The following is a 25,603-nucleotide window of genomic DNA, read 5'->3' as shown; positions in this document are numbered from 1 at the left end:
TGGTGGGATCGACCCTGACGCCTGTTTATTTGGAGTTTGCTTATCTCTCTCCCCGTGGTCGCGTGATTTTTTTCTCCGGGTCCTCTGGGTTTTTCCCTTCCACATTTAGAACCAACACGCGTTTGCAGTATTTGGCTTGTTATACACTTCCACATTGATAAGCCACTTCGTTGAGCTATCGTTTGTGATCGCTTGTCGCTTCTGAAAACAGAACTACATAGCTGAGCGGGGGCTTTAACCTGGTAAAGAAAAACAAGTGTAGTTTTAGTTTCATGTCATTCTGTTTAACACGTAGGCTTTCGCGACCAATATCATCCATAATACAAGTTTTCTTGGGTTAGATCGAATAAATATGTAAATATGTCGTTACATCTTGATTTGAAGCTTTCGTGGCTGCAGGAATCCATACTCTTTGGTTCTTTCGGTAAAGTCATTGCAGGAATTTTATTTTATACCAACGTGACTTTACCGAAAGAACCAAAGAGTATGTGTCGTTAACCCCGCCACCACCCGACAGCCAAGTTCGTCAGGTTTGTCACGTAAACAGAACGTGCCAATTCGTGACGAGCACAGCACACGGGTGGTGACGGGTTCAACAACAAATGTTTATATTTACGCGATGTAAAAAAAAACCCTGTATTATGGATTCGTGTAACTCATTGCGACACAAGGAGGCACACGTGGAGGTGCCATGGGCATTGGGCCCCCCGCCCTCCACGTGGCCTTTACGACACCAACCGCGCGGCCGTAAAGCGTCGCGCGGCGGTCACGTGACGCGGCATGTGCGGAGGGGAAACGGCGGAGATCGCGAGTAGCAGCAGCAGTAGCCCCAACAACAACAACAGCAGCCACAACAACAACAAGAACAGCAGCCACAACAACAAGAACAGCAGCCACAACAACAACAGCAGCCACAACAACAACAGCGGCGGCAGGGGCTGCTGGTTTTCTCGAGTTTAAACGACGCCTCGAGTGTGGAGAGTGAAGTTGTTTTCTTCACGCGAGGCAGAGAAAGAAGACGGTGGGGAGGAGGAGGAGGCGGCAGTCCTCTCTCTCTTCATGCCATGTGGACGCGACCCGAGGAAGCGTCGACAGGCAGCGCTCTATGGAGCACGGAGCGCCACAACGCCTTCTTCAGCCTGCAGAAGCGACGCGCTCTGGCGGGTGAGCTCCCCTTCTCCACATCCCACACGTCCCCATCATCATCATCACCACCTCCTTCAACCCTTGACAACGCACCAGGCACTCACTCGAGGCTGAGTCGACCTAGGGGAGGCTCAGAGCCGGCTCGGGTAATCGCCACCGGTATTGGTGGCCGTGAGCGGGAATCGAACTCGGGTCGCCGGGTTCGTAGCGCAGCGCGCTCGCTACTGCACTACCGCACCCCCCCCCCCCCCCCCAATAACAGCACCACAGTCACACACAGAGGCTGCTGCTGCTGTTGTTGCTGTACAACTTGTTGGCGAATTGGACCCGGGATCGAACTGCTGCGATATCGTTTCGCCCTCTCCCCTCCTTGATCAATACGAAGTTCCACTGTGTACGTACGGCGGCAGTAGTTTGCGAGATCGCTTGACGCGATGTTCCCGACTTTTGATGAGAGTTACTCAACAGAACGTGGCGATGTTGACGGCATCATTGATTATCGCCACTGTAAATTCCGAAATCAAGTCGCACAGTGCTTAACAAGTACTAACACAGTGCTTAACAACCTGAAGATCATGCAGATATTGACGACGCCCGACAGCTTTTCTGTCACGCCGTACATTGCCACCGATAAACTACCGTGTTACTTTGCTAAATTACAATAATTTTCCACGATACACCTCAACGTTACCCCACTGTCCTGTACCAAGGTGTGTTTAGACAGTACAGTACTGCAGTACTTTTGTTAGCCACTATCACCGCCACACCACTGTACAGGGCCATACACAGACTAGCCATAGTGGATACATTCATAACAATATAGTGTTATAACCGTCAACATGAGCACTACATTCCAGTACTGTACTGTGTTATATGACCACTGCATTTGATTGTGTCCTGTGGTATGAAAGTGTGGTGTGGAGAGTGACCCCCACAATGGCAAATGAGGAATTCCCACCGTTTGCTCATGGAACGCCGGTGGTGATGAGCGTCCACCCCCATTCATCGATTTGGCAGGGCTACGACCAGGCAGGGCTACGACTCAGGCACATGTCCCCCCTCGTCATCTGGGGTGCCACGGTGGCGAAATGTTAACGACCTCGCCTGGTATACAGGATCCTGGTCGTGGGCTCGATCCCGACCCTGACGCCTGTACATTTGGAGTTTGCGTGTCTCTCGCCCTGTGGTCGCGCGCATTTTCCATTGGGTCTCTTCGATTTTTCCCTCCACATTTAGAAACATGCATTTGGAGTATTTGGCTGCTATACATTTTCACGTGATAAGCCGCTTCTGAAAAACAGCTATTTAGCTCAGTGGGACTTACCTGGCAAAAAAAAGTTTAAAGCGCAACTCTCTTTTCTATTGCCCATTCTCTTTCCTCCCCTCACCTCCTCCACTTCTTCGCGTCCATCCCTTAACCTTTCGTGATTCTTCTATCGCGTTCACTCATTCCTCAAGCCTTCTACGCCCCTGCCACCTAAATCATTATATTATGTCGCCGGCATGTGAGCTATGTCACGGATCTTGACTGAATGTGCTTTATAAATTAGATAATTATTTCAGGGCCCAATTGAGATAGAAAGTTTATTTGCAAGGGATACCTGCTTGGAGTTAAGGGCTCAGGGAGGAGGAGGTGTAAATACGTAACCATCACCATTTCTTGAGATGGCAAACGTAATGCTACCTGGCCCATGTTATTGGCCTTTTGTTAAGCCATGAAGAAATGTCTTCTTGAAAGCTTTGTTTACTGTTCCCACTGAGAGGCTGGGCATTCTGTCCACCTTTGAGGTGCGAAAGAAGTTCAAGATACATACTGAGTATCGATTATTCTGGGTACTTATCATGGAAGACCACGTGGAGGCTATTAGCAGAACAATGGAGAAATTACATCATGGGACCTCCTTTGCCAGTACCAAAATATGAGAATAGGTTTTCCCCTTTTTTCCTGGCAACAAAACAGGTGTTAAGATGAGAATAGGCTTTTTCCCCTTTTTTCTGGCAACAAAAAAACACACCTTTTACAAGGAATCATGTCTGCATTAACCACAATACTTGCGACCGTCTTCAGGTGAGAGAGAGAAAGCTACTGAAACAAGGTGTTATATTGGCCTGAGATGGTACAAATTGAGAAATCATTGGAAGGACGTGATTAACCAGGTAAAGTCTTAACCTGCTGTGATATCTCCATCCTTCCTGCGATTTTAGCCGACTCTGAGTTGCATTATTAGGTTGGATGTCTCTGTATTGACTGGCTGGATGTCCTTCTCGCTCAGTCACCGATGCTGCGACATACTAAGCTCGTGCTTTGACAGGCTAATCTCTCACAATGCAATAGCCACTTCCACAGCCTCAGTGAGACCATCTCTAGCCCCGACCTCTTACCCTGAGGCTGCACCCATCTCAGGCCTATCTAAGACCTTGTTTCAGTAGCTTTCTCTCTCTCACCTGAAGACGGTCGCTTGTGTTGCGATAAAAATGTCGTGATCTATTAATTTTCTATCTACGTGACTTTACCGAAAGAGCCAAAGAGTATAGTGTTTCTCAACTTCAGCCTCCCACCTTTTAAGGCTATCTGGCACGTTTCTGATAATTTGGTCATGTTAGAATGTATGTTACTGCATTATTAATACACACCTTTAAACACCCTGGCACAAATGTCTTCTGCAGGTGAATTGTAACTTATTATTACAATATTAACGTTACACTATTTTTCTGAATTACTTCAATTATTGGTTTCTTTCTGATACCAATACAGGGACAGTGTGGCTTTGCGTTGCTAGCCGGTGATCCCACACATTATTTTGTGTATCAGCATGTCATTGTCGTACAATTATTTTTGAACATGAACTTATTTTAAATATCCTCAAGCCATCCATTGTCTTATTCATGTTGAAGCAACTTGGCTGTGGCCTGGCATGTGCATACACTTTGGTTCTGTGCACCTATGGAGTATTGGTGTTTATAATTTTAAGCCCTTTGGCAGAACACGTCTGGATAAAGGCCTTCCCACACCACGTTGATCATGGTACAGTTGTGTGACCATACTTGATGCTGGTCGGTGTGGGTTGTTGAAGCTGGCTAGCGATGACTGATTCAGATTTCACTCACCACTCGTGTTAACTTAGGCCAGTAATCGAACTTGGCTTGCTGGTTGGATAACAGTACCAACATCACTGTGCGACCACTTGCGCTGTGGTGGTGAGATGTTAACTATCTCGCCTGGTATGTTGGAGGTTATGGGTTCAATCCTAACTCTGACGCCTGTATATTTGGAGTTTGCACGTTCTCCCCGTGGCCGCATGCATATTTCTCCGGTTTTCCCCTCCACATTTAGAAACATGGGTTTAGAGTATTTGGCTGCTATAAATTGTCACTGTTGAGCTATCATTTGTTGCCAGGTCGCTTCTGACAAGGAGCTATATAGCTCAGTGGGCCTTACCTGGTAAAAGAAAAACATTTGTAGTTTATTGGTGTTAAATTAACTACAATAAAGTACCGAATACATTCTTATATTTTGGCTCCTACAGAAAATACATTTTCTTTCTAGAACACCCTCAATCATTACATATGTGTTGCGTATTATTAACTAGTTTTACGAAGTTACACTGGACCTTTTAAAAATCCCATGATTGCTGCTATGGCAAGCAGAACATGCACTTGTGATTATTTCACAAGAGGCAGTGTATGGGCCTGTTTGTGTCTGCATGGTCACAGAACAAATGATCCATGTTCAATCCATATGGTTATTAGGACATGTATGCTGAGCCAAAACCGGATTTCGCTTACATTTAAGGTATGGTGTGTGGTTAATCATTTATTCAAATGCCAGCCAGAAGCTATAATTCTAGTTGTAAAATATTAACTAGACTTGAAGATGCGTATTTTGATTCACTGATTAGTAATGCCTAAATGGCTGTTTCCAAGTTTGAAGGAGTAGTGGGTTTTTTCAATATTTGAAAATGTGTACACTTGAAATGGGCCCTACCTCCGGTGAACAAAATAAATAATAAAATCGAGAAAACTACGTCTTTGCTAGGTGAGTGGAGGATTACTTGGGATTTAAGTAAAAGATAACAAACTGACAAGCCAATCAATAGAGTATTGGTTTTGTTGTAGGATTCGATTACACAGGGAATACACAAACAATCATGAAAACGAATGCTAATGTCGGAACATGCTGATACCCGTTTGCTTGCATACTAATGCATCCCCACTAATTGTAAAGGTGCACAGCATAAATCTTATTTTTATTTTCTATATGTAGAAATACCTTTTGAAAGTTTCATTGTAAACCTTGCCCTAATACTACACAGACCTAGGCATTGATATTGGCAAGCCACGCGATATGCAGGAGACCCTTGAATATCGTGGGGGGGTTACACGTTCTTGGAAAATGCTGCAAAAGCCAAAACCGCAATATTTATCACGTAAGCCTTACCTAAATAATGGGGTTCGGCACATGGCAACCAAAAATAGGCACGTCACAATTTAATTAAGTACTGCACTTTATGCCTAATAAACTAAAAACAAATCAATAGAAATAAACATGTAAAAACGCTATAAAAAACATTCTGAGACAATAAATATTTTATTTTATACCTACGTAACTTAACCGAAAGAACCAAAGAGTTTAAATACTCTACTTACGGATGATGATGATCTGCGTGTCTGGGTGTTGGTCTGCGAGTGGCGAGCGGTAGTGCTATGCTATGGTTAGCGCACTGTGCTACAAACCCGGTGACCCGAGTTCGATTACCGCTCATGCCCAACACCAGTGACGATTATCTGAATCGGTCCTGTGCCTTCCCTAGGTTGACTCTGCCTCATATGAGTACCTGGTGCTGTGTGTAAATGTTGCCACTGGAGACGCAGGCCACCGGGCATGGTTCTGGCCACCCCACCCCCTTGTGTGCTGTGCCGGCCTTCATAGGTGCTCGCGAAAAGCACTTGCCCCAACAGTGTTAATAGCCTATACGGGGGTCTTTGTCTTTGTCCTCGAAGGTTGCCTCAGCCCATCATCCCTCTAGGGTCAAGAACATGAACACCACTTTGTGAGGATTTGAACGGTGTTTGTACTATGGACAGGAATGGTGAAACTGTCCACCTTTGGCTCAGGGCTGGAAACAGGACTTGAGCACCACCTCATTGCTCGTTTGAGCAAGACATCACTTTGACATCTTTTTGGAGGGATGACAGGTCTGAGTCGACCCAACTGAGATTTGTACTCCCATTCATGTGACCTGCAAGTTGAGCAACCGAGACATCGTGCCACATGGGCAGATTTTGGGGTTCAGGCTGTGAGAAGGTGTATGGATGTTGAAGCAGTGTGATCTCGTCGATTTGCAATTTCTGTTGTGGTCTTTTTGACGGAGGCTCAGCGTGATGGCATGGAACCAGCAAGGGATATTTTTCGTTGAAGTTTTGCCTCGGCATGGCGATGAGAATATAACGATGTACGTGAATCAGAGGTTTATGATTTACAGCGGAGCGTGCATGAAATATATGAAGAGCCTTTCATCACTCTGAAGTGTCCGTTATTTGTGTTGGCTCTCCGTGGCCTTGCAGCGTTGTTCCTCGCCTCCAGGGATGGAATTGAGTGCGAAAGCAGAAAAGCAGCATGCGTCAGCAGTTCGCTGGTTTAATGAAGTAATTTCTGTACGAGGAGGGGGTTTTTGTTTTAATTCCGCAAAAAGAAATCTAAAATTACATGGCAAACAGTAAATCATTGTCAGATTGAGTGAACATGTCTTAATAGCATTTTCATCATCACAGGTTGTGTTGCTAATGTATTGTTATCGTCAGAAGTGCTGGATTCATCAAATGAAGTTATGCTGGAGAAATGGCGTAATCTTCTTGGTTCTTTCGGTAAAGTCACGTAGAATGGAAATAAATAATAAAAATAAAACATATTTTATTATTTCCATTCTACGTGACTTTACCGAAAGAACCAAGAAGATGAATCCCTGCAGTCACGAAAGCTTTAAATCGAAAAATGGCGTAACGTCTGCCTATAAAGCTGATATGGGATTGTTTAAAGAGTTCCATCCACCCCAGTGTTCATAATTGCGACCCTGGTGGTGTGTCTTCACGATTCCACTTGCCAGTCCCTGGGGGAACCTGGTGCAGCCGAGGGGGGGGGACCGTGGAAGTGGAGGTCACCGTCCGTTGTCTGCGTTGCGACAGAGGAGATTTCATTTGGGGTATTATATTTTGTAGAAGTCAAGAGTCTGGAATGAGATTGTGCATCTGACTGGGATGTCATTGTAATTAATTTCAGCCAGAACGGTGCAGAAGGCTGTTCCGGGGAATAATTTTGGCACTTCACATCCATCTCCGCCTTATGTTGCCCTCATGATACTGTGGTTTTGTGTATGATATTGTGCAGAACAAATCTATGCACATAGTGAATAGTGCTTTGGGTTACGAGATATCCTGAAGGACAAAGCTTAAACGTAATTTGTCGTTAGTAAGATAAAAGTCTGATTAGTATGCACAAATGTCCGTGACTTCAAATCATGTGAAAAATATGAGGACTGCATTGCATAAAATATTGAGTGACAAATTGATCCGTGGCTGTAATTACTGGTCAGAGACAGATGTTGATGTCCACTGGCTGGTGGGTGTGGGTCGTTGACAGTGTCTGTGTGGGTGGTGATGTTGGTGATGTTTTTGTCCCTCTGCGATGCTGCTTGTCTTGCATTTGGTGGTGACACGTCATGTTGCTTTTCTGCACTTTCTATTGTTTTTTAAGGTTTATGCTTGTTTTGTGTCGATTAACATTGTCAGAGTCCAAACACACAGCCAGAGGTTGTGTTAAGAAGGTTGTGATACAGTGCCCTCGTCGAGGAGGCCGCTCTCCTATCTTACAGTTACATGCTAATTTCTCACATTAACGTCACTAGCCTCGGCCACTTCTTTATGACCCTTGAGCTACACCTATTTCAAACCTTTTGAAGCAGTCTGCCTCAGCAGCAGACCATGCTTTCCCACCTGATGACGAACGCTTGTGTTGCGCCCGAAACGTCGTGATTTATTTAATTTTATACCTACGTGACTTTACCGAAAGAACCAAAGAGTATGAGAGAGAGAGAAAGCACTTGTTTGTTTTCGCAAACGGAAATGCCTCCCTCCCATTGTCTTACAGCAGCATGAAGTATGTTTGCCTCGTTTTGTAATTACAGCAAATACCTGCTTGGTGTTGTATAATGTGCGAAATTGTAGTACATTGTAATGCTGCCTCGCATCACGCTGGAGCATTGTAGAGTGGTACCTGACATTGCAGTGCTCTGTGATCTATGTGTAATGACGGTAGAGTCTACCTGCAGTGTGAGTGGACTAGTGGCCACGGGAGGTAATGACAGGGGAGTCAGCCTACAGTGCGAATGGACTAGTGGCCATGGGAGGTAATGACAGGGGTATCAGCTGTGAGTACGAAGGGACTGGTGGCTCTGGGAATGATCGAAGGGGAGCGTGGTCAAGTGGCGGAAGAGGCGGTAGAGTCTGCTGTTGGAGCGAGCGTCCAGTCGGCGAGAAGGTTCGGGAATGGGGGCGTGGACTCGGGATTGTTGCAGTGAGGCCTCTGCCTGTTCAAGTGAACGTGTCTTCAATAAAGTACCATCTCAAGAAAAGTGTGTCAAGTCGTGTTTACACATGGATGAAGAGCGCTATATTTATTAAATGTATTATTATGAAGTGAGCACGGGTTTGTCAGATTGAAACCCACCAATGTGGAGCAGTTATTCTACATTGTTAGAGAAGCTTTCCGTCTGCTTTATTTTGCTCATCAAAAAGACGGTGACATCACTCGTAAGAAGACGTGTTAATCTCATGAAACGCAGCCTATGTATGTTTTAATGTAGTCATGGTTCGGAGGTCAGTGACGAGTTGCTGAGGACCTAAGTTCGAATCCAGGTTTTATTTGCCCAGATTTAAACTGTGGCCTCAGCCTAGTCACCAATTATGGCACAAAAAACCCATCAAATAACATTTTGGTTTTACGGTTGATTTCATTTAACTTCCATCCATGAAAATTTAAAAAAATAGGATTGGTTTGGCTGATATGATCAAGTCTCATAGCAGTGCTTGTGGGCCCCTATCTTGATTAAAAAAAAGCCCACTCGGAGTAGTTTTCTGACTTCTTGTGTTGGTGGTCTATTGTGGCACATTGGTTTGGGGGGTGGAGGGACACTGCCCTGCCCTATTTCGACAAAGATCCCGCGGCACTGCATGGCAATATGCCGATAGCACCACCGAAATACATTGCCGGAAAATAAAGACGATAAAAAGTCACAACTGAATGAACGCACATAAATTCAAACTCAAAACTATTTTTTATTTTACAAGGTAAGGCTCACTGAGATATCTAGATATTTTTCAGAAGCGACCTGGTCACAAATGATAGCTCAACAAAGTGGCTTATCACGTGGAAATTTGTAGCACCCAAATACTCTAAACGCACGTTTCTAAATGTGGAGGGAAAAACCAGAAGACCCAGAGAAAAATCCACGCCACCACGGAGAGAACATGCAAATTCCAAAGATACAGACGTCAGGGTCTGGAACGAACCCACGAGTCCACGACCTGAATACCAGGCGGGGTAGTTAACATCTCGCCACCGACACAGCTCTAAATAATGGGACCTTGTCTTGTGCTTGCTGCAGTAATAATGTGCAGAGCAAGTAAACAGCTTCCTCTGTGAAAATGCCGCAAAGGAAACGCAGTAATTGGATTGCAGAGTGTGAAGGCGTGAATAAACGTAGGGCTGTGACAGCTCAAGGGAATGAGTGCTTACTTGGCAGACAGTAATTCCCGAATCCAAGTCCCGTCACTCTATCAGCCCTTGTGCATACGCACGCAAGGGATCCTAAATCTCTCGGGATTTGCCTTGAAGACGGTTTGTAATGTACGCCCGCTATGGAGTACTGTACTGTGTTGCACAACTGCTGAAAAATGTGCATGAGTGGTAATCTAATACCTCTAACATAAGCAGTGCCGTGAAGTCACGGAGACTTCATGCATTAAACAGCGCCCGGCGCAAGGTGATGCAATAGAGGATCGGTGGCGCACGGTGAGTTTCGACAAACGACTGTGAGTTCTCATCCCATGATGTGTTTAATACTTCATTCCAAAATAACTTAGTTTTTTTTGTTATTTATTACACTTTACAGTGTAGACATAAACAAACGTTTTGGGTTGGGTTTTTTTTGCGAAGTGTGATATGTTGTAAAGTGACTTGACGTTTGGCGTGTAATGAAAAAAACACGTGTGCGTATGCATGGTCATTTCGCACCGTCCCTTTCAACAGAGAAAACGTTTCCTCAAGGGGGGGGGGGGGTGGGAGAAATGTTAAATTTGTGCCGGTCCCATATGGCCTTGTGCCGGTGTTCTAAAAAATCGTTATTCTGCTGTTGGGACTTTTCATCATGGAGCGCGGACACGCGAGCGCTCACCAAAGCACCTTGCGCTGCTTTTGTTTTTTTTCCATTACTTTTCCAGCCAGGTTTCAGCTCAGGCTCACATTGCTTGCATTTAAGTTGGAGTATGCTCGCACCTTGATATGTTTTTAAATGTTTCGCTGGCCCAGGTGCCTCGGTGTGTAGAGTGCTCGACCTGCAGTTGGTTTTATGCAAGTTCAAATACCAGCCTGGGATCGATTCTGTCCATTGTTCTTCCATGGTGGACAAATGGACTGTCTCTTTGTGGTAAGTCAGCAGTGGTCCTCCTATAGTTTGACTGACTCCTGCCCTAGAAGTGTGGAATTTCTACTGCTGGCTTAGGTTTACCTATAAATGAATATTGTCACATCGCTCAATTTAACAGAAAGACAGTTGGCTTTATTTATATTTACTCGTATGTAATAGACCTGCAACATGAATAGAATGCTGTTACATACCCAACGTAGACATTGTGATACTTATTTTCCTTGAATTATATTTTACATTGCGTTTGAACAATCAAAAAATGATCGTTTGAAGTGAAGTTGTACACTGTTGAATTTGATTCTCAGGACTGTGTAAAAAAACAAGACCTAAACACTTAACTCAACTCAACATCAGTACCATCAACCCAAGCTGTGTGGGCACATACTCTGTGTTTGCCTGAGGTGGTCTCTGACCTCTGGAGAGCATTTCTGGATTCGTGGTTAGGCACGAGTGTTTGTGGGCACCCCAAAGTTTTAGAATGTATGCTGAGATAATTATGACCATAGATCATTAATCTCGGTAAGTTTTTATGTTGTTGACATATTTACAAAGGGAATAACGTTTCGTGGGCTGCCACACACACACTTTTGCAACACACTTTTGACGTATCTTCCCTGCCCCCCCCTCCAAATCTGTGCAATTGACCAAAGTGATTTAGGATATGTGAGTAGAACTTCTCACATAGGGCCCGCCTGGGACGTTAGATTAGTTGGCGTGTATGAACCTTTAATTTGATTTGGCCGAGTCTGCGGTTTGAGATTCGCCATCTCCTTCACGCTTGTCATGTGGAGGCTAGAGATAGCATCGCCAGGGGCAACGCGCAATGGGTTTTGTCTGCAAGAGAAGGGCCTGCTGGCTAGCTGCACGCCTTTATATTTGTCACACTGTTGCCACCAACGTTATGAGGCTCTTTTATAGCCACCACACCATATCCATCTTGTCCTCCTCCCTAGTGTGCCCTGATGCCATTGCTCTGCCATGCCGTCGGTGTCCCCTGGCAGTGTTGCGGAGTCACGTGTTACAGATAACGCGTTGGCATTATTAGACTCCCCAAAGGTTCTAGTTATCCTGTACTATTACTCTATGTTTGCTGTAATCGGATTACCATTGCTTCGTATGTGCCCTGTGATTACTTTCCTCCCAAAAAAACTAGTGGAATTGGGAACTTGTCATGTCAGCAGCTTCAGTTCATATGAGAGCAGCAGCAGCCAATGTGTACGCAGTGGATTATACCACACAGCTTGCTTGTGTTGTGTTATATCGGAGTTTAAAGAAAGCTGGCATGTGTTAAATTTAATGAAAACTCCCAAAAAAATCTGATTTCAAACCTCTCTTGGATGCCTTAGCCCGAGCGGAGGCCACACATCGCGCTTGTTGCTAGAACTGTGATGACATTCTGAAGGTGGTGTCCCTGACGCTAGTGCAAAGCTGATTTTTCTGCCATCCCCTGCGAATCCCCAGCAAGGCACTGCGAGCGTGAGATAAGGGGACACAGGGAGAGGCGTGCCTTGTGACCTGCCGTGCCACGCTGCGAGCCAGCATGGCCACAGACGCGAGCTGGAATATTGTTTAGCCAATGGCGGACGTGAAGGTTGCGGTGGCCTTCTTGACAGTTGATGCCATCGATGTCCTTCACTGGGCCTCTGGGTCAGTAGGAGCAGCTGTGGTGATGCAGCACACTTTGTGGCAGAGGAGGCCACGCACGGATGGTCTTGTCAGTGATTTATGCCTTTTGTGCTTCTGCCATTTTTGAAGGGAGCCGGCTACTTTTTAAAAAGATTTTCAACTCGACAAGCTCGAAGACGAGGGCGTCTTTCTTTACTTGGGGTTCCTTTGAATTAATAGGAGGAGAGGTACTTGAAGCTTGGAGTCCTTCGCTAACTTTTCAAACTGTAATTCCAGAGGGGCACTTTCCTGGGGGGAAACAGGGGCAGGAGCAGAGGGAAGCCTCAGGGAGAGGGCTGCGGACAGGGCAGACCAAAACGTAGACCAGGGGTCGGCAACCAAAATAACAAAGAGCCATTTCTTTTCGAATTTGGTAAAAACCCGTATTGCAAGAGCCGACATGCATGCGGGTACGAGACTGTGGTCCTTAATTAAAAGAGTCACCAAACAGTCCTTAAAGGGCCCCATGCGGCTCCGGTGCCGCAGATTGCCAACCCCTGACCTAGGTGATGAACAGTGACGGGCCATCGGGAGCCCCGGGTGTGGAAGCAGGGGCGGGCCTGAGGCATTTTGCAGAGGCATGGTGCCAGATGACCTCAGTTCTGTGATTCTGGGATGTGGTGCAGAATGGTTTTAAGTTGTCGTGCAGAGCTTCTGAACCAAGAAGAAGAGAGGTGAAATCGGAGCTCCCCCTGGAGGCTTCTGGAAATTGAGGCTGTCTTGGTTGTTCCTGAATCATAACGGGGTTAGAACATCTCTTAAAGATGGCCGAAACGTCGTGAGAATTATTTTATTATGTTTTATATTTATTATTTTATTACTTCCCTTCTACGTGACTTTACCGAAAGAACCAAGAAGATGTATCAGTACTTTCACCTTTAAAGCGAGTGGTGCCAATGTTCCTGGAAGAAGTGTCCTACAGTACTTTAAAAGGACAAATATACAGTATTGTGTTGTATGTTTTTAAGAATATGAACATTGTAATTGTGGCTGTCAAATATATTTGGAAATTTTAATGCAAAAGTATAATTGTTTCTATATATAATTCATTAAATGTTTGAATGTGATATGGACTGTAAAACCAGAAGCATTTCTGGTCCACTCTTGCACAAAGGCGGTGTGCCTTTTACACATTTCCGCATGCTATTAAAAGCACAGCACAACCCAAAAGCACGTCGGAGAATTACACCGCGAAAACTTACACAGCAGTACTCACTTATTCAACCCCAGGGGAAGTGATGGGCGGATTCCTCCCCTAACCAGGATTTGAACCTGAGCCCTTCCAAATGCTGTGTACGGTTACAGTTGAACGCCGTAACCATACTGAGCATCAGCAGGGCACATAACGCCAGTGCCGCTTATGCTGTACGTGGATTGCGCTGGCACTGCTGCCACTGCTGCTGCTGTCATCGCCGCTGCTGCTGCTGTCACCGCTGCTGCTGCTGTGACCGCTGCTGCTGCTGTCACCGCTGCTGCTGCTGCTGTGACCGCTGCTGCTGCCACCGCTGCTGCTGCCGCTTCTGCTGCCGCTGCTGCTCCTGCTTCTAATTCCAGGATATTGCCCTTGCCGTAGGGCTGCTGGCCGGGACGCTGGACGCTGCGTCTAGCGGGAAAGCGGCCCCCTACCGCATCCTCTACCAGAGCCACTCTCAGCCCTGCTGGTCCATAGCCACAGGTGAGACAGTGTGAATCTGGAGTCACCACCGCTTGTGATCCTGTACTTGGGTTTAAAATAAATATTGTTATCATTTTCATCCCTTTTGTTGATCGTAGTACGGTATGTAAATGTACTGGGGTGTTGTTCTAAATTGTCAACAGCTTCGAACATATTCACCGGTAAAGAGGGGCTCTCTAAAGCTCCCATGAGTGGAGGTCATTTTACCAGTACAATAGTGGCGTGTTCATGCGTTGTGTCGAGGCTGCAACCTCTACCTTAACCCCGCATTATTTGGTGATGCTACTGCAGCGTCAGTGGGGTGCCAGCACAATTAACAACTCGATACATTAATCAATAACACTGCCTTCAATAGGAAAAGTATACAACAGGCAACGTTTAGGCCGATGACCCTTCTTCACAGCACATAGAGGCCATAAAGGTAGTAGAGTGGATACGAGCTGGTGACCTGGTAATAATTATATGCTAAAAGTAAAATTCCTGATGAACTATTTTTACATCACCAACTTCGGGATGCATTTCCTGGGTTACAGGTTCCTAATGCACCCATCCCCCACCTCTCCTGCCCAGTAAGCTAAAGCAGACGTAGATTCTCACCAATTTAGTTTTAGCAACATTTTATTGTGTTTGTAACGCATACCTGGGGCTTAAACCCACTCCCAGTCTAGCATCCGGCTACCGAGTAAATGTTGATGATGAGTAATCCCTGAACGTTTCCATTCTACTACCTTTGCTTGCTGGGAATGGTGGCCTATTCCTATTGGAGGTGAGGTTGGTGGGTGATCCATAAATAGTCAGACTCCCAGCCTCTGCAGGTCTACTTTGTGGTCAGTACAGCCATTTTGTTACTGCCCTATCTGTGATCAATTTCAAGTGTCGTCATCCCCTCGTGTGAATTATTATTTTGCCTCCGCCGGTTTTGTCTTGGCACGCAAAATACTCGGTAAAGAATTGGACATATCCTGGGCAGAATACGGATAAAAATATTCTTGAGACTCAACGAGGCTCTCGTAAATAAAGGACACTATTCTCTAAAAAAATTCTTACAAGTGTATATATAATATATATAGTGGAAAGTGATGGGTAAGTGGTTAGCGCACTTTGCTCGAAACCTGCTGACCTGGATTCGATTTCTGGCCACGGCTGACATCGGTGGCGATTACCTGGACTGGTCATGGCGTAGTCGTGGATTGACAAAGGGCTGTGGAAGCAAATCTCAGGCTAACGAACAGCATTACCTCCAATGGATGGCATGACTTAAAATGTTAGTCTGCTATTTCTGTTTATGTAGGCACTGTGGCAAGGATGGTTGTCCTTTTTTTTCCCCCGTTGCGGATACAGGCTCTAAATACTATGATGAAAAAATAATCCATTGCTCTCTATTGTATATGATTAAGTTGTTTTTAACAACCCAAAATTTGCACTTTACTCAAAGAACAATCATATGACCCCAAAGCAACATTTAAATTTATATTAGTCACATGGAAAATATCATGGAAACATACTTCCCCATGTCAAACCACATTTCCGACGTTCATAAAGTATGCATGCTTTTCTGCATTTAACAACACCACACTACATATACTGTGCCCATGCTTGTAATTGTGGGTCTCATCGGAACTTCATTGGGATAATTCGACAACTGCAAATATCGACCCTATTGGTTCCCGCCTACCCCCCGGCATGAAGCAAATCGTTGCAACCCACTGTATGTGCCAAGCATTGGCTGCTGGTAAAGGCTCCCATTCATTGGCATTCGGTTGCTGGGTGTACCACGTGCTCGGAGGCTTGTTGTGGTTTTGGAAAGCGTCACCCGCCGCCACTGAGTTATCCCCTCTCTGGATCTTGCCGTGGTAATGCCCTCCCGCTCGACGCCTTTTTGCCTAACAGAATTATGCCGAACCGCACCTACGATTTACCACGGTTGGCTACGTACTGTGGACATACATACATACGATGGACATACATACGTACGGTGGACATACATGCGGTGGACATACATACGTACGGTGGACATACATACAAACCAATGTGTGATGCGATGCTCTCAATGGACTGGGAAGATGTGGTGGGAAAAATTGCACTCCTTTAGTGGAATACCCATACTGCTGCATTAAAAGTCAAAGGTGATGTTTTGGGCAATGGTAATTGTTCACGGCACATAGGGAGGCCAGAGAGGAAGAGAGGTCGACTCTGCTGTACTACTGTTGACTGTTAGGAAATGAAGTGGGGCACGGTCAGGACCCATTGTCAGAAAGGACGATGGGCGCTGATGCACGAGACGGGTGGGGAAATGGCAGCAAAATGTATTCCTTGTTGTTGACCACATTAAGAAATTGCAATGGTGTAAGTTATACCACGTCAAGTGGTACCGATAAGTGGGCTGTTTGGCAGACTTGAAGCAAGGTTTTATTTCCAGCCATTACAAGAGAAACTCTGTTTTAATTTTATAGTCCAAAGTGAGCTCAAACCGCAAGTATGGACGATTCCCAGCACTATTGGCAGCCCTGATCCAGTGATGAAAATTCAACATTTAGTTAGCCGAAGCCAGCTCGATGTGTAGGATAACCACAGTAGACTTGCCACTGATTAGTACTTGTTTTATCGACCCATGGGGGATGATAAGCGGAGTCCACCATTGACCAGGAAGTGACTTCGCAATCATCCGATTGGATGTTGAGCGCTCTAGCCACAGTGCCACTCACTTAACAGGTGCTTAAGGCAGCTTTATTGAGAGTAATTCAATAGTTTTGTTTACGTTAATTACAAAACATCCATTTAAAGTAACTTAAAAAAAATATCTAATTAATACGCACTCAATCCACTCCCAATGTAATAGGATCTTTGCATCTATGGAAATAGTGTTCACGGGCTATCAAGTGTCTGAGATGAGATTTGAACCTCGCAAAAGCTGAGTAGTTACGAGGCCACTGGTGTGCATCATATAAAAAAACAGCCCATTGACCAGAAACGAACCAACGTGTCACAGCGGTTGTGCTTTCGCTAAGTTGTCCCCACCTGAAGAAGGACGCTTGTGTTGCGCCCGAAACGTCGTGATTTAATTTATTTTAATTTTTTACCTACGTGACTTTACCAAAAAAAAAAAGAGTTTGAATCCTTGCAGTCACGAAAACTTCAAATCAATTGACCAGAACTGGAGCGGACTGACACATACAGTCATTGCAGTTACTGGGGAAGAGTTGTATGATGTACATGATCATCATTATCATCAATAGTGTATCCACAGCTGGATGAAGGCTTCCCCATGCCTTCGCCATTCCTTAGAGTCATGAGATGCCACAATCCGTCTGCCTCCCACACGCGAGCTCATCTCATCACTCCTCCTCTGCAGCATTCTACCTCCCGGGAATGATCTCTCTATCGACTGCCATTCTGTCACCAGTCTCATCCATCCATCCATTCTGGTCCTGCTCAAACCCACTTATTTTCCTTTGCCGTCAATATTATGTCTGTAATGTATTCCCTGTTCCATCTGTCCCTCTGTCAGTCGGTGTACTTCCAAACATGCATCTCTCCATGTTTCTTTTGGGACTTTTCATATTTTGATCCTTTTTCTTTGTCAATGTGCATGTTATTGATCCATATGTCATCGTGGGTAATGTGCACTGATTGAACCCTTTTTGTAGGCACATCAGAACGTTGATTTTCCAAAAGCACATCCATCCAAAAGTTACCACAACATTACATCATCACCATCTTCCTTCAGTTAGATTATGTAACTGTTACACAGTCAGCACTTGATCTTGAGGACTGTCCTTAGAGCACGAACAATGGAAAATAGAGCACCGTTGTGGCGAGATGTTACCTTCCTCACCTGGTTTACAGGAGGTCGTGGGTTCGATCTCGACGCTGATGCCCGCTGTATATTTAGAGTTTGCATGTTCTCCCCGTGGTCATGCAGATTTTTCTCCAGGTCCTCCGGTTTTTCCCTCTACATTTAGAATCAACATGCGTTTAGAAAATTTGACTGCTATTAATTTATACGTGATAAGCCACGATGTTGAGCTATCATTTGTGGCCAGGTCGCTGATTAAAAAGTGCTGTATGGCTCAGTGGGCCTTACCTGGTAAAATAAAAATAGTAATAGGTTTTTACCCTTTTAACTGGCAACAAAACTGACACTTTTATACAAGGGATCATGTTTGCATTAACCACAACACTTGCGGTCAAAATGCAAAGAAAAATACAACTAGGATAGTGAATGCACTGTCCTTGAAATTGATTGGTCCACACCCGAGACAGCTTTTCTTAGAGCCTAGTCTCACATGGTGTTGGACCAGTTGGCGCCAAAAGTTTAGAATGCGCTGGGACTGTGTAACCATGTAGGTTTGCCCAACCATATGTTCTATTCTTTCCAATAAATCTAAAGCAGCTTGTATTTTTAGTAGACAATGGGTAAGGCTCACTTTTGGTAATGTAATTCGATCTCATTGATACACTGATGCGGTTATTCGTTAGCAAGGGTTCTAATGGTTTAAAAGGCCTTGAATTTTAAGTGTTAAAATGTTCAGGAAACTGTGCTTTGCCATTATTTAAGTTATAATTCACCAAAACCCAGACAGAGCACTCCATTCCGATCAGAGTTATGAGTTTAAACCCCTGTCAAGGGATTAACTCCATCCTTTATCCTTCCCAGATGGTAGAATTAAGACTTAATTGGTGAGGAATCTACAGGGGTCATCCTTGACATGAGAAGGCGGAATTTCTACCACTGGCTCTGGACCACCAATTGTGGTGCGCCCACAACCCTCTTGTGTGGACCAACGTCATTTTGACTTGCCTGTATGTTGTATCTATAATCTGTACGTGGAACTTCTTTCGCACCCTACGTAGCTAACCGTGCTAATTGACGGTGCAGGTAGTGCAGCAGTTAGTGTGCCACGCTATGAACCTGGCATCACGAGTTCAATTCCCGCTCGCGCTCAACACCAAGGGACAATTATTTGAACCGGTCCTGGGTGTCAAATGAGTACCTGGTGCAGTGTGTAATCATCGGCACTGGGGAGACAAAGGCGACTAGGCGTGGTGCTGGCCACCCCCCCCCCCCCCCCCGTGTGCCGTTCCGGCCTTCATAGGTGCTCGCTAACTGCACTTGCCCCAAGAGTCTTGAAGGCTATACGTGGGATCTTTGTCTTGTTTGCCACTCTCACCTCTGAGGCCAAGGACAGCAGGAGGGGGGGGGAGGGGGAATTCAAATCCTGGCAAATTGCAATTGAATAGAATTTCCCCCACCCTGGTATAAATGTGCTGTGAGGGCTTTACCATTCCAGTATGCCATCTGCTAATGTGAGCCGGAGTATCAGGATCGCTGACATGTTTTGCATTAGTAGAGCATTGTGTCTCGTTTTCCCATGCGAGATATTTATTAGCAAAATATATGTATTCATTTTGCTTTGTTTTCATTTGAATATCCCGGCGTAATTTAAAGTCTCGCATTACGTTGCCGATGATTTGACGTGCGTTGAGCTCGCTCTAGTGTATTATGCAGTCCCATCGCAGTGCCAACAGTCAAATGAGTTTAGGGTCAGTGGGTTCAAGGTGGGTAATTCGATATTTTTCATTTGGCCTCATTTCACATACGTTGTGTCATGTGGGGCCAAAACTATACACTGCACCTGTGCAATATACACACGCACAACACTTATCTGTTATTCCATTTTGACTCTTCCATTTGTTACGTACAGTGAACACGATCTCACTGGCTGGTTGAGCTATTTTTTATGGTCTTGCATTACACATTGATCTTAGGATTTCATGTATTATTTTAATAAGTACATTTATTTTCATGGATAAGATTCTGAAGGAAAAATATCACCAGCTTTGCAATTATTGTTTTTTTTTATGTACAGAATCAATGAATAGAGTGCTCTGTGGAATACTGCGTTGGTTCACGGTGGACAGGCAAGCACCGAAACATTTGTCAGAGGCATCGATTCCTGAAACGAATGCGCTAAACACGGCACTAATTGCACACATCGATCGTGGCAAATTGCAATTGAATTTTCACGCCCATGTAGTTGCAATCGGCAGAAAAAAAATCCATCAGCGTTGATCTGTATACTTTAGCCGTTAATGGTAAAAACCACATGGAAACGTGAAGCAAGGATCTTGCTGCTGGTGCCTCTGTTTTATTCTGTTACCCTATACGTTTCGTTGCCTTCAGTAACACACCACAATCTGGGACGTCTCCCTGTGTGCAAATTTGCAATGGAGAACTTCTCATTTCTACTCGTGGCCATGAGCCACTGCTTGGAAATTTCTGATTATTGTGCAGCAGCCAGTCTCTCAATAGGACAACTGCTGTTTACTTCTCACAAAGCGTTAATTGTTTTTTTGACCGCGGAGAGATGATGGGCTGAGTCAACTGGGAATTGCACCCACGACTTTTTGATTCCGACCGGAACGTGGTAAAACTCTGGCTCCACTGGGCTCGATCCTGGGGTTGAATCGAAGCGATCTGAAATGCACACGAAACAGTGTCCCCACAGCAGCTGCATGCCTTTGCTTCGGTATCTTGACAATCACAGCGGCAGGAAGCGGCGTTTCTTGTTTGTCAAGCAGCGAGCACTCCTGGGATTGTTTCCTTTGTAAGGTTGCTCCACAGAGCTGCAAGCTGCTCAGCTCCACTCTGAAAAAGGCGCTGTGAAGGTGCCCTTTGCAGTGGGAGTAGATAGGTGTGGGGTCATTCCGAACGGTGGGAGGAAAAAATGGGGATGAGTTGTGTCGTAAAGGGTTAGTAGCGCTTGGCCTCGGAGGCACGCACTATACAAGCAAATAATTGTCTACGAATTGGTTTGCATTGATCTGCACCAGACAAATTTATAACCACAGATAAACACCAAGTGTTTGGCTTGGTAATAAATAGATTACTTTAAAACCAGACAAGACCCAATTGAGAACACAATCCTCTTTTTAAGGGAGATCTGGGTTTATCTGATTGGAGAATTATTAAATACGATATACTTTTTAATATTTTGTGTTGACTCAATTGTCAATGTCACTTGCTCCTTTTAGACTGTGAAATATTTGACAATATTTAGCATTTCAATGCGGACTGATAGCGCATAGAAATTTATAAGTATTCAAAATGAGAAACAATTGAGTTAAATTATGATTTTTTTTTTTTACATGGGAATTAACTTTGCCATCTGTATGCAATCAAGGCAAATTTGTAATATAAATTTTCCAAAAGACAATCGCACAAATACACAGAAGGTACGAACACAATCTCAAAGGTGGAACAGACCCTGCATGATCATGACTTGATTGTGGCCATTGTATTGAAAATAATGAAATAGACGAATACATTTGAATTTGAATAGCCTTGGCTCTTGAAGGACTCTCCTTTCCTGCGTGCAATGCATGGATGTCATTTCCTGCCGCGTTTACGCATGGGACATTAATGGGGCCTTTATAAGAAGGTGTGTTGCCAAAAGCGTTTCAGTGTTACAGATGAATGTTAAATATAATTTTTACACATTTCTAGATTCAATTATATATATTAATTTTATATACAAGCGCAACCCCCGATTTTTATGAACGTTTGGTTGACGAAATGTCGCATAAATGCGATTGACAAATTATGGACACTTTCCGATTAACGAAAGAGAATTTTTGCGTTTGCGAAATTTTAACTCGGGCACCAGCCATGAGATGAAACCAGAGCCGCCCGGGAGGCTGCGGCATCCATCCACGACAGCGTCATTGTCCCTGCAGTGCAACAGTAACGCCGCCTCCACATCGCCTTGCCAGTCATACCAACATGCAGCAGATCTTTTGGTGATTTCCCTGAAAATGTAAGAATTTTTGTTTAAAATTATTCAATCTTTTTAATATTAATGTTATTTTTTAAATATTGTATTGTGAAAAGTGGCATTGATGTCTATTTTAGGTTCGGAGTACAGTTGGAATGTCTGTCTGAAACACATCCCGAATTACTTTCTAATCCGCCCCTCCTGGACATCTGTGAAACAGATCTTCGTAGCTGATTGGATTTCTCCAGGATAAATAAAGATTCGATTCTGATTCTATAAAACTGATGGGAAAAGCCTTTCCAATAAATTAAATTTCCTTTAACGTATGATTTTCGAAGAACGCATCCCTTTCATAAATTTAGGGACACCTGTGTGTATACATATATATTACACTAGCGGGAAGTACCCGGCGTTGGGGAGCGTGGCCGGCTCCGCCCTCGGCCACGCCCCCCTTCCCGATCCTTCGGGAAGGTCCGGGTCCCTTACCACGTGACCATCAAGCTCCCGCCTGGGGGCACCTGGCCCCCCTTCGTCCAGTCACATCCTCGATCGGGTTCACGCAGGGTGTCACGGCCTGACGCGACCTCGGTGACACCCCACCTACAGTACCCGTACTGTCTCAACACAGTAGTGACGTCACATGTCACTACACTAGTATCTCACCAGGCGAAGGAACCCTCATTTAGCTTTTCAGACCATCGCAAAAACATGTTTTTGAGTGAGCACCTACTATAGCATGGGATTGCACATGGTCGGGTGGTGTAACCCACACTTTGTCCAACCACCGTTATTTTTCCATTGTGATGTTCACACAATGCACCGGGTACTCACTTCAGGTCGAATTGACAAAGAGGAAGGCCAAGGAGAAATCCAAATGGTTGCTATTTCCATTTGCGTGCACACAACGACAAAGATCCCCTGTATAGGGAAGACACACTTTTTGGGTGAAGTGCTGTTTGCGAACGCTGAATGAAGGCCGGCACGCCACCCGACGGGGTGGGTAGCCAGCACCACGCCCGGTCGCCTTCGTCTCCCTAGTGGCGATGTTTACATACTGCACCAGGTACTCAATTTGAGGCTGAGTTTACCTAGGGGAGGGCCAGGACCAGTACAGATAATCGTCACTGGTGTTGGCTGTGAGCGGGAATTGAACTTGGGTGTGGGGTTTCGGAGCACGGCGTGCTAACCACTGCACTACTGCTCCCCCCCCCCCTACATGCACGCATAGACAGATCCCCCCGTATAGCCTTAAGAGACTGTTGGGACAAGTGCTGTTAGCGAGCACCTATAAAGGCCGGCACAGCACACAAGGGGGTGGCTGGCCAGAACCACGCTCGGCTACCTTTTTCTCCCCAGTGGAGATGTTTACACACCGCACCAGGTACTCATTTGAGGCTAAGTCGACCTAGGGTAGGCCCAGAATCACTTCAGATAATCCTCACTGGTGTTGACCGTGAGCGGGAATCAAACTCGGTTTGTAGGGTTCGCAGCGCAGTGCACGAACCACTGCACGACCGCTCGCCCTCTGCGTGCATACATTGTCACAGGCACACTCACGCACGCACGCACACACAGGGGATTCGCTTTTCGTTCTGTCATGTGGCCTTGAGAGGGTGACGACAGCAGCGCGTGGCGGCGTGCGGGCGAGCGCAGGCACGAGCAAGGAGGAGGTAGAAGAGCACTGGCAGTGGCTGGAGGTCAACCTCCTGCACATCCTGCCCGTGTTTGAGAGCGACGGGGACATCACCGACTTTGTCCTTGGGAAAATAAAGGTGTGTGGTGGCGTGCGTGTGGATTTGCGCGAGTGAGTGATCAGGGGTGTGGCGGTTATTTGTTTCCTACTACGTGAGTGGTCACAGTTATACATGGGATGAACATATTTCAATTTGGAGTTCTCACAGCTAGCAGCGCACCACCCTGTGTCAGAACATGGTCGCGGAAGATGACGTCACATTACTTCTTCTCAAGTCACTAGGCCTCGTTTATTCACCCCCAGGGGATCTCTGTTAAGTGTCATTGCCGCAAGTCAATAGTAATTTGTTATTTTTCAGAGCTGGAATAAGCTGTATTGAGTAAAAAAAATGTGTTTAATGAGCGATTTTTATATCTACTTGGCACATCATGAAGATATTACCCGGCAGTCCTGCTTGACTGATATAACCAAGGAGAAAATTTTGATATAGTAGTTAACAAACCTTCAATGTGGCCATGCCCAGCCATGATGCTGCATTTACCGTAGCTGGACCAATCCTTATATTCAAATTAAATCTGGCTTCGCTTTGTTCCTCGCCAATCTGTGCGTCCCCCGCACACACAACGTGTTGGCCGACAGGGGATAATTGCGGAGGAGATGAAGGGCGAGGGAGACGGCGCGGAGCGCACGCGCGGGGAGGCCCTCGTCCGCTTCCGCAAGTTCTTTGCGGCGCCCAGCACCGAGCTGCTCGTAGCCGCCGTGTCGTGCAGCTACTGGAAGGGACGCGTGCCCCGCCAGGGCTGGCTCTACCTCAGCGTCAACCACGCCTGCTTCTACTCCGTGCTGCTCGGCAAGGAAGGTGGGGCTTTGGCGGAGAGAGGCCTAGCGATGCCGGCCCTGGTGCCCGGGGGGGGGCACGCGGTCGCCGCTCGTTGCAGAGGCTTGTGGTTGGAGCCGAGCAGGCTGCTTTGGTTATTACTGCGGGTGTAATAGCCGTGATAATACTGTGCGCCGTCGGCTCCCACGGTGGACGTTTAATTATCCCCTGACATCATTTGCAAGAGGAGGCCATTGTGTGCCAGTGTCCCAAATTTTCCAAACTTGAAAATTACTTTATTGGGATTGAACGTCGCAAAAATCGCCCTCTATTGGCAGGCTTATGCCCCAGGTCACTCTAGCAAATGAGACTTTCCTGGTCTCTTGAGTTCTCATCTAGTTTAATAAATAAACTTGGACGTGAATCTTGGTGCTTGTTCTATCAATTATTGTTTCAACGCTGGCCCACGTGGAGCGGTGATTGGAGTGTTCGTCATCATTACCCCATCTTGCCTTAGTTCCTCTGTCGTTAATAAACGAGTACCACTTGGTGGGAAATGAACAATGGTTGTCATGTGGAGATTCTGGTCAGTCATGGGGAATGTGAATTTTCCACAGTTGGCTTCAGATCACAAAGGAGATGAGCGCTACGACAAGGCTTCCTTTTTCTGTCTCATCACTATAATTCTGCTGGCACCGTTAACCTAATTGTGATGTTAGAATATAATGTTCTTGTAATGTGCAGAATTACTAAGTATTTGATTCTCAGGTACAGGAATCTATGCGTGTTTCAAAAGCGGAAGAATCGGGTTTTACTCGGAACTGCTGCGCATCGTTCAGGTCATGATTCACTCCTGGCAATTTTAAAGCAATCTTTGATGGCAAATGTCACCAGCGACACATTAACCATAAGCGGCCATGGCAATCTGGTGGCCAATAGAATTGAGTGACAGAGTTCTTTCTTGCCAACGCAGAGAGGACTTTGTTCGAAAGTGTGGCTTAAAAATTATTGGTCAACAGATTGGCCATTAGTTTATTGCTCAAATTAATTTGCTCAGAGGCCCACCATGGCCCACCATGGCCCACCATGGCCCACCATGGCCCATCACACCACTGACTTGAGGCCGCCATT

At 45.6% G+C, this 25,603-nt stretch overlaps 1 protein-coding gene across 2 annotated transcripts in view; it reads left to right on the top strand.

The window, feature by feature from the left end:
* Positions 1-764: 764 nt before the first annotated feature.
* The window catches only part of LOC144723973 (TBC1 domain family member 9-like), a 50,171-nt gene continuing 25,332 nt past the window's right edge, over positions 765-25,603 (top strand). For both annotated transcript variants that reach the window (XM_078602785.1, XM_078602784.1), the window contains exons 1-4: positions 765-1,164; positions 14,086-14,187; positions 23,616-23,734; positions 24,295-24,514. In XM_078602785.1, the coding sequence (XP_078458911.1) occupies positions 1,065-1,164; positions 14,086-14,187; positions 23,616-23,734; positions 24,295-24,514 (541 nt within the window). In that variant the 5' untranslated portion in view covers positions 765-1,064. The remainder of the gene's footprint in view (positions 1,165-14,085; positions 14,188-23,615; positions 23,735-24,294; positions 24,515-25,603) is intronic.

The sequence above is a fragment of the Lampetra planeri genome, chromosome 19 (genome assembly GCF_965212315.1).
Source record: "Lampetra planeri chromosome 19, kcLamPlan1.2.h2, whole genome shotgun sequence".
Classification (NCBI taxonomy): domain Eukaryota; kingdom Metazoa; phylum Chordata; class Hyperoartia; order Petromyzontiformes; family Petromyzontidae; genus Lampetra; species Lampetra planeri.
Note: the sequence above shows the minus strand (reverse complement) of the source record. Positions and strands in the feature narration are given on the sequence as shown.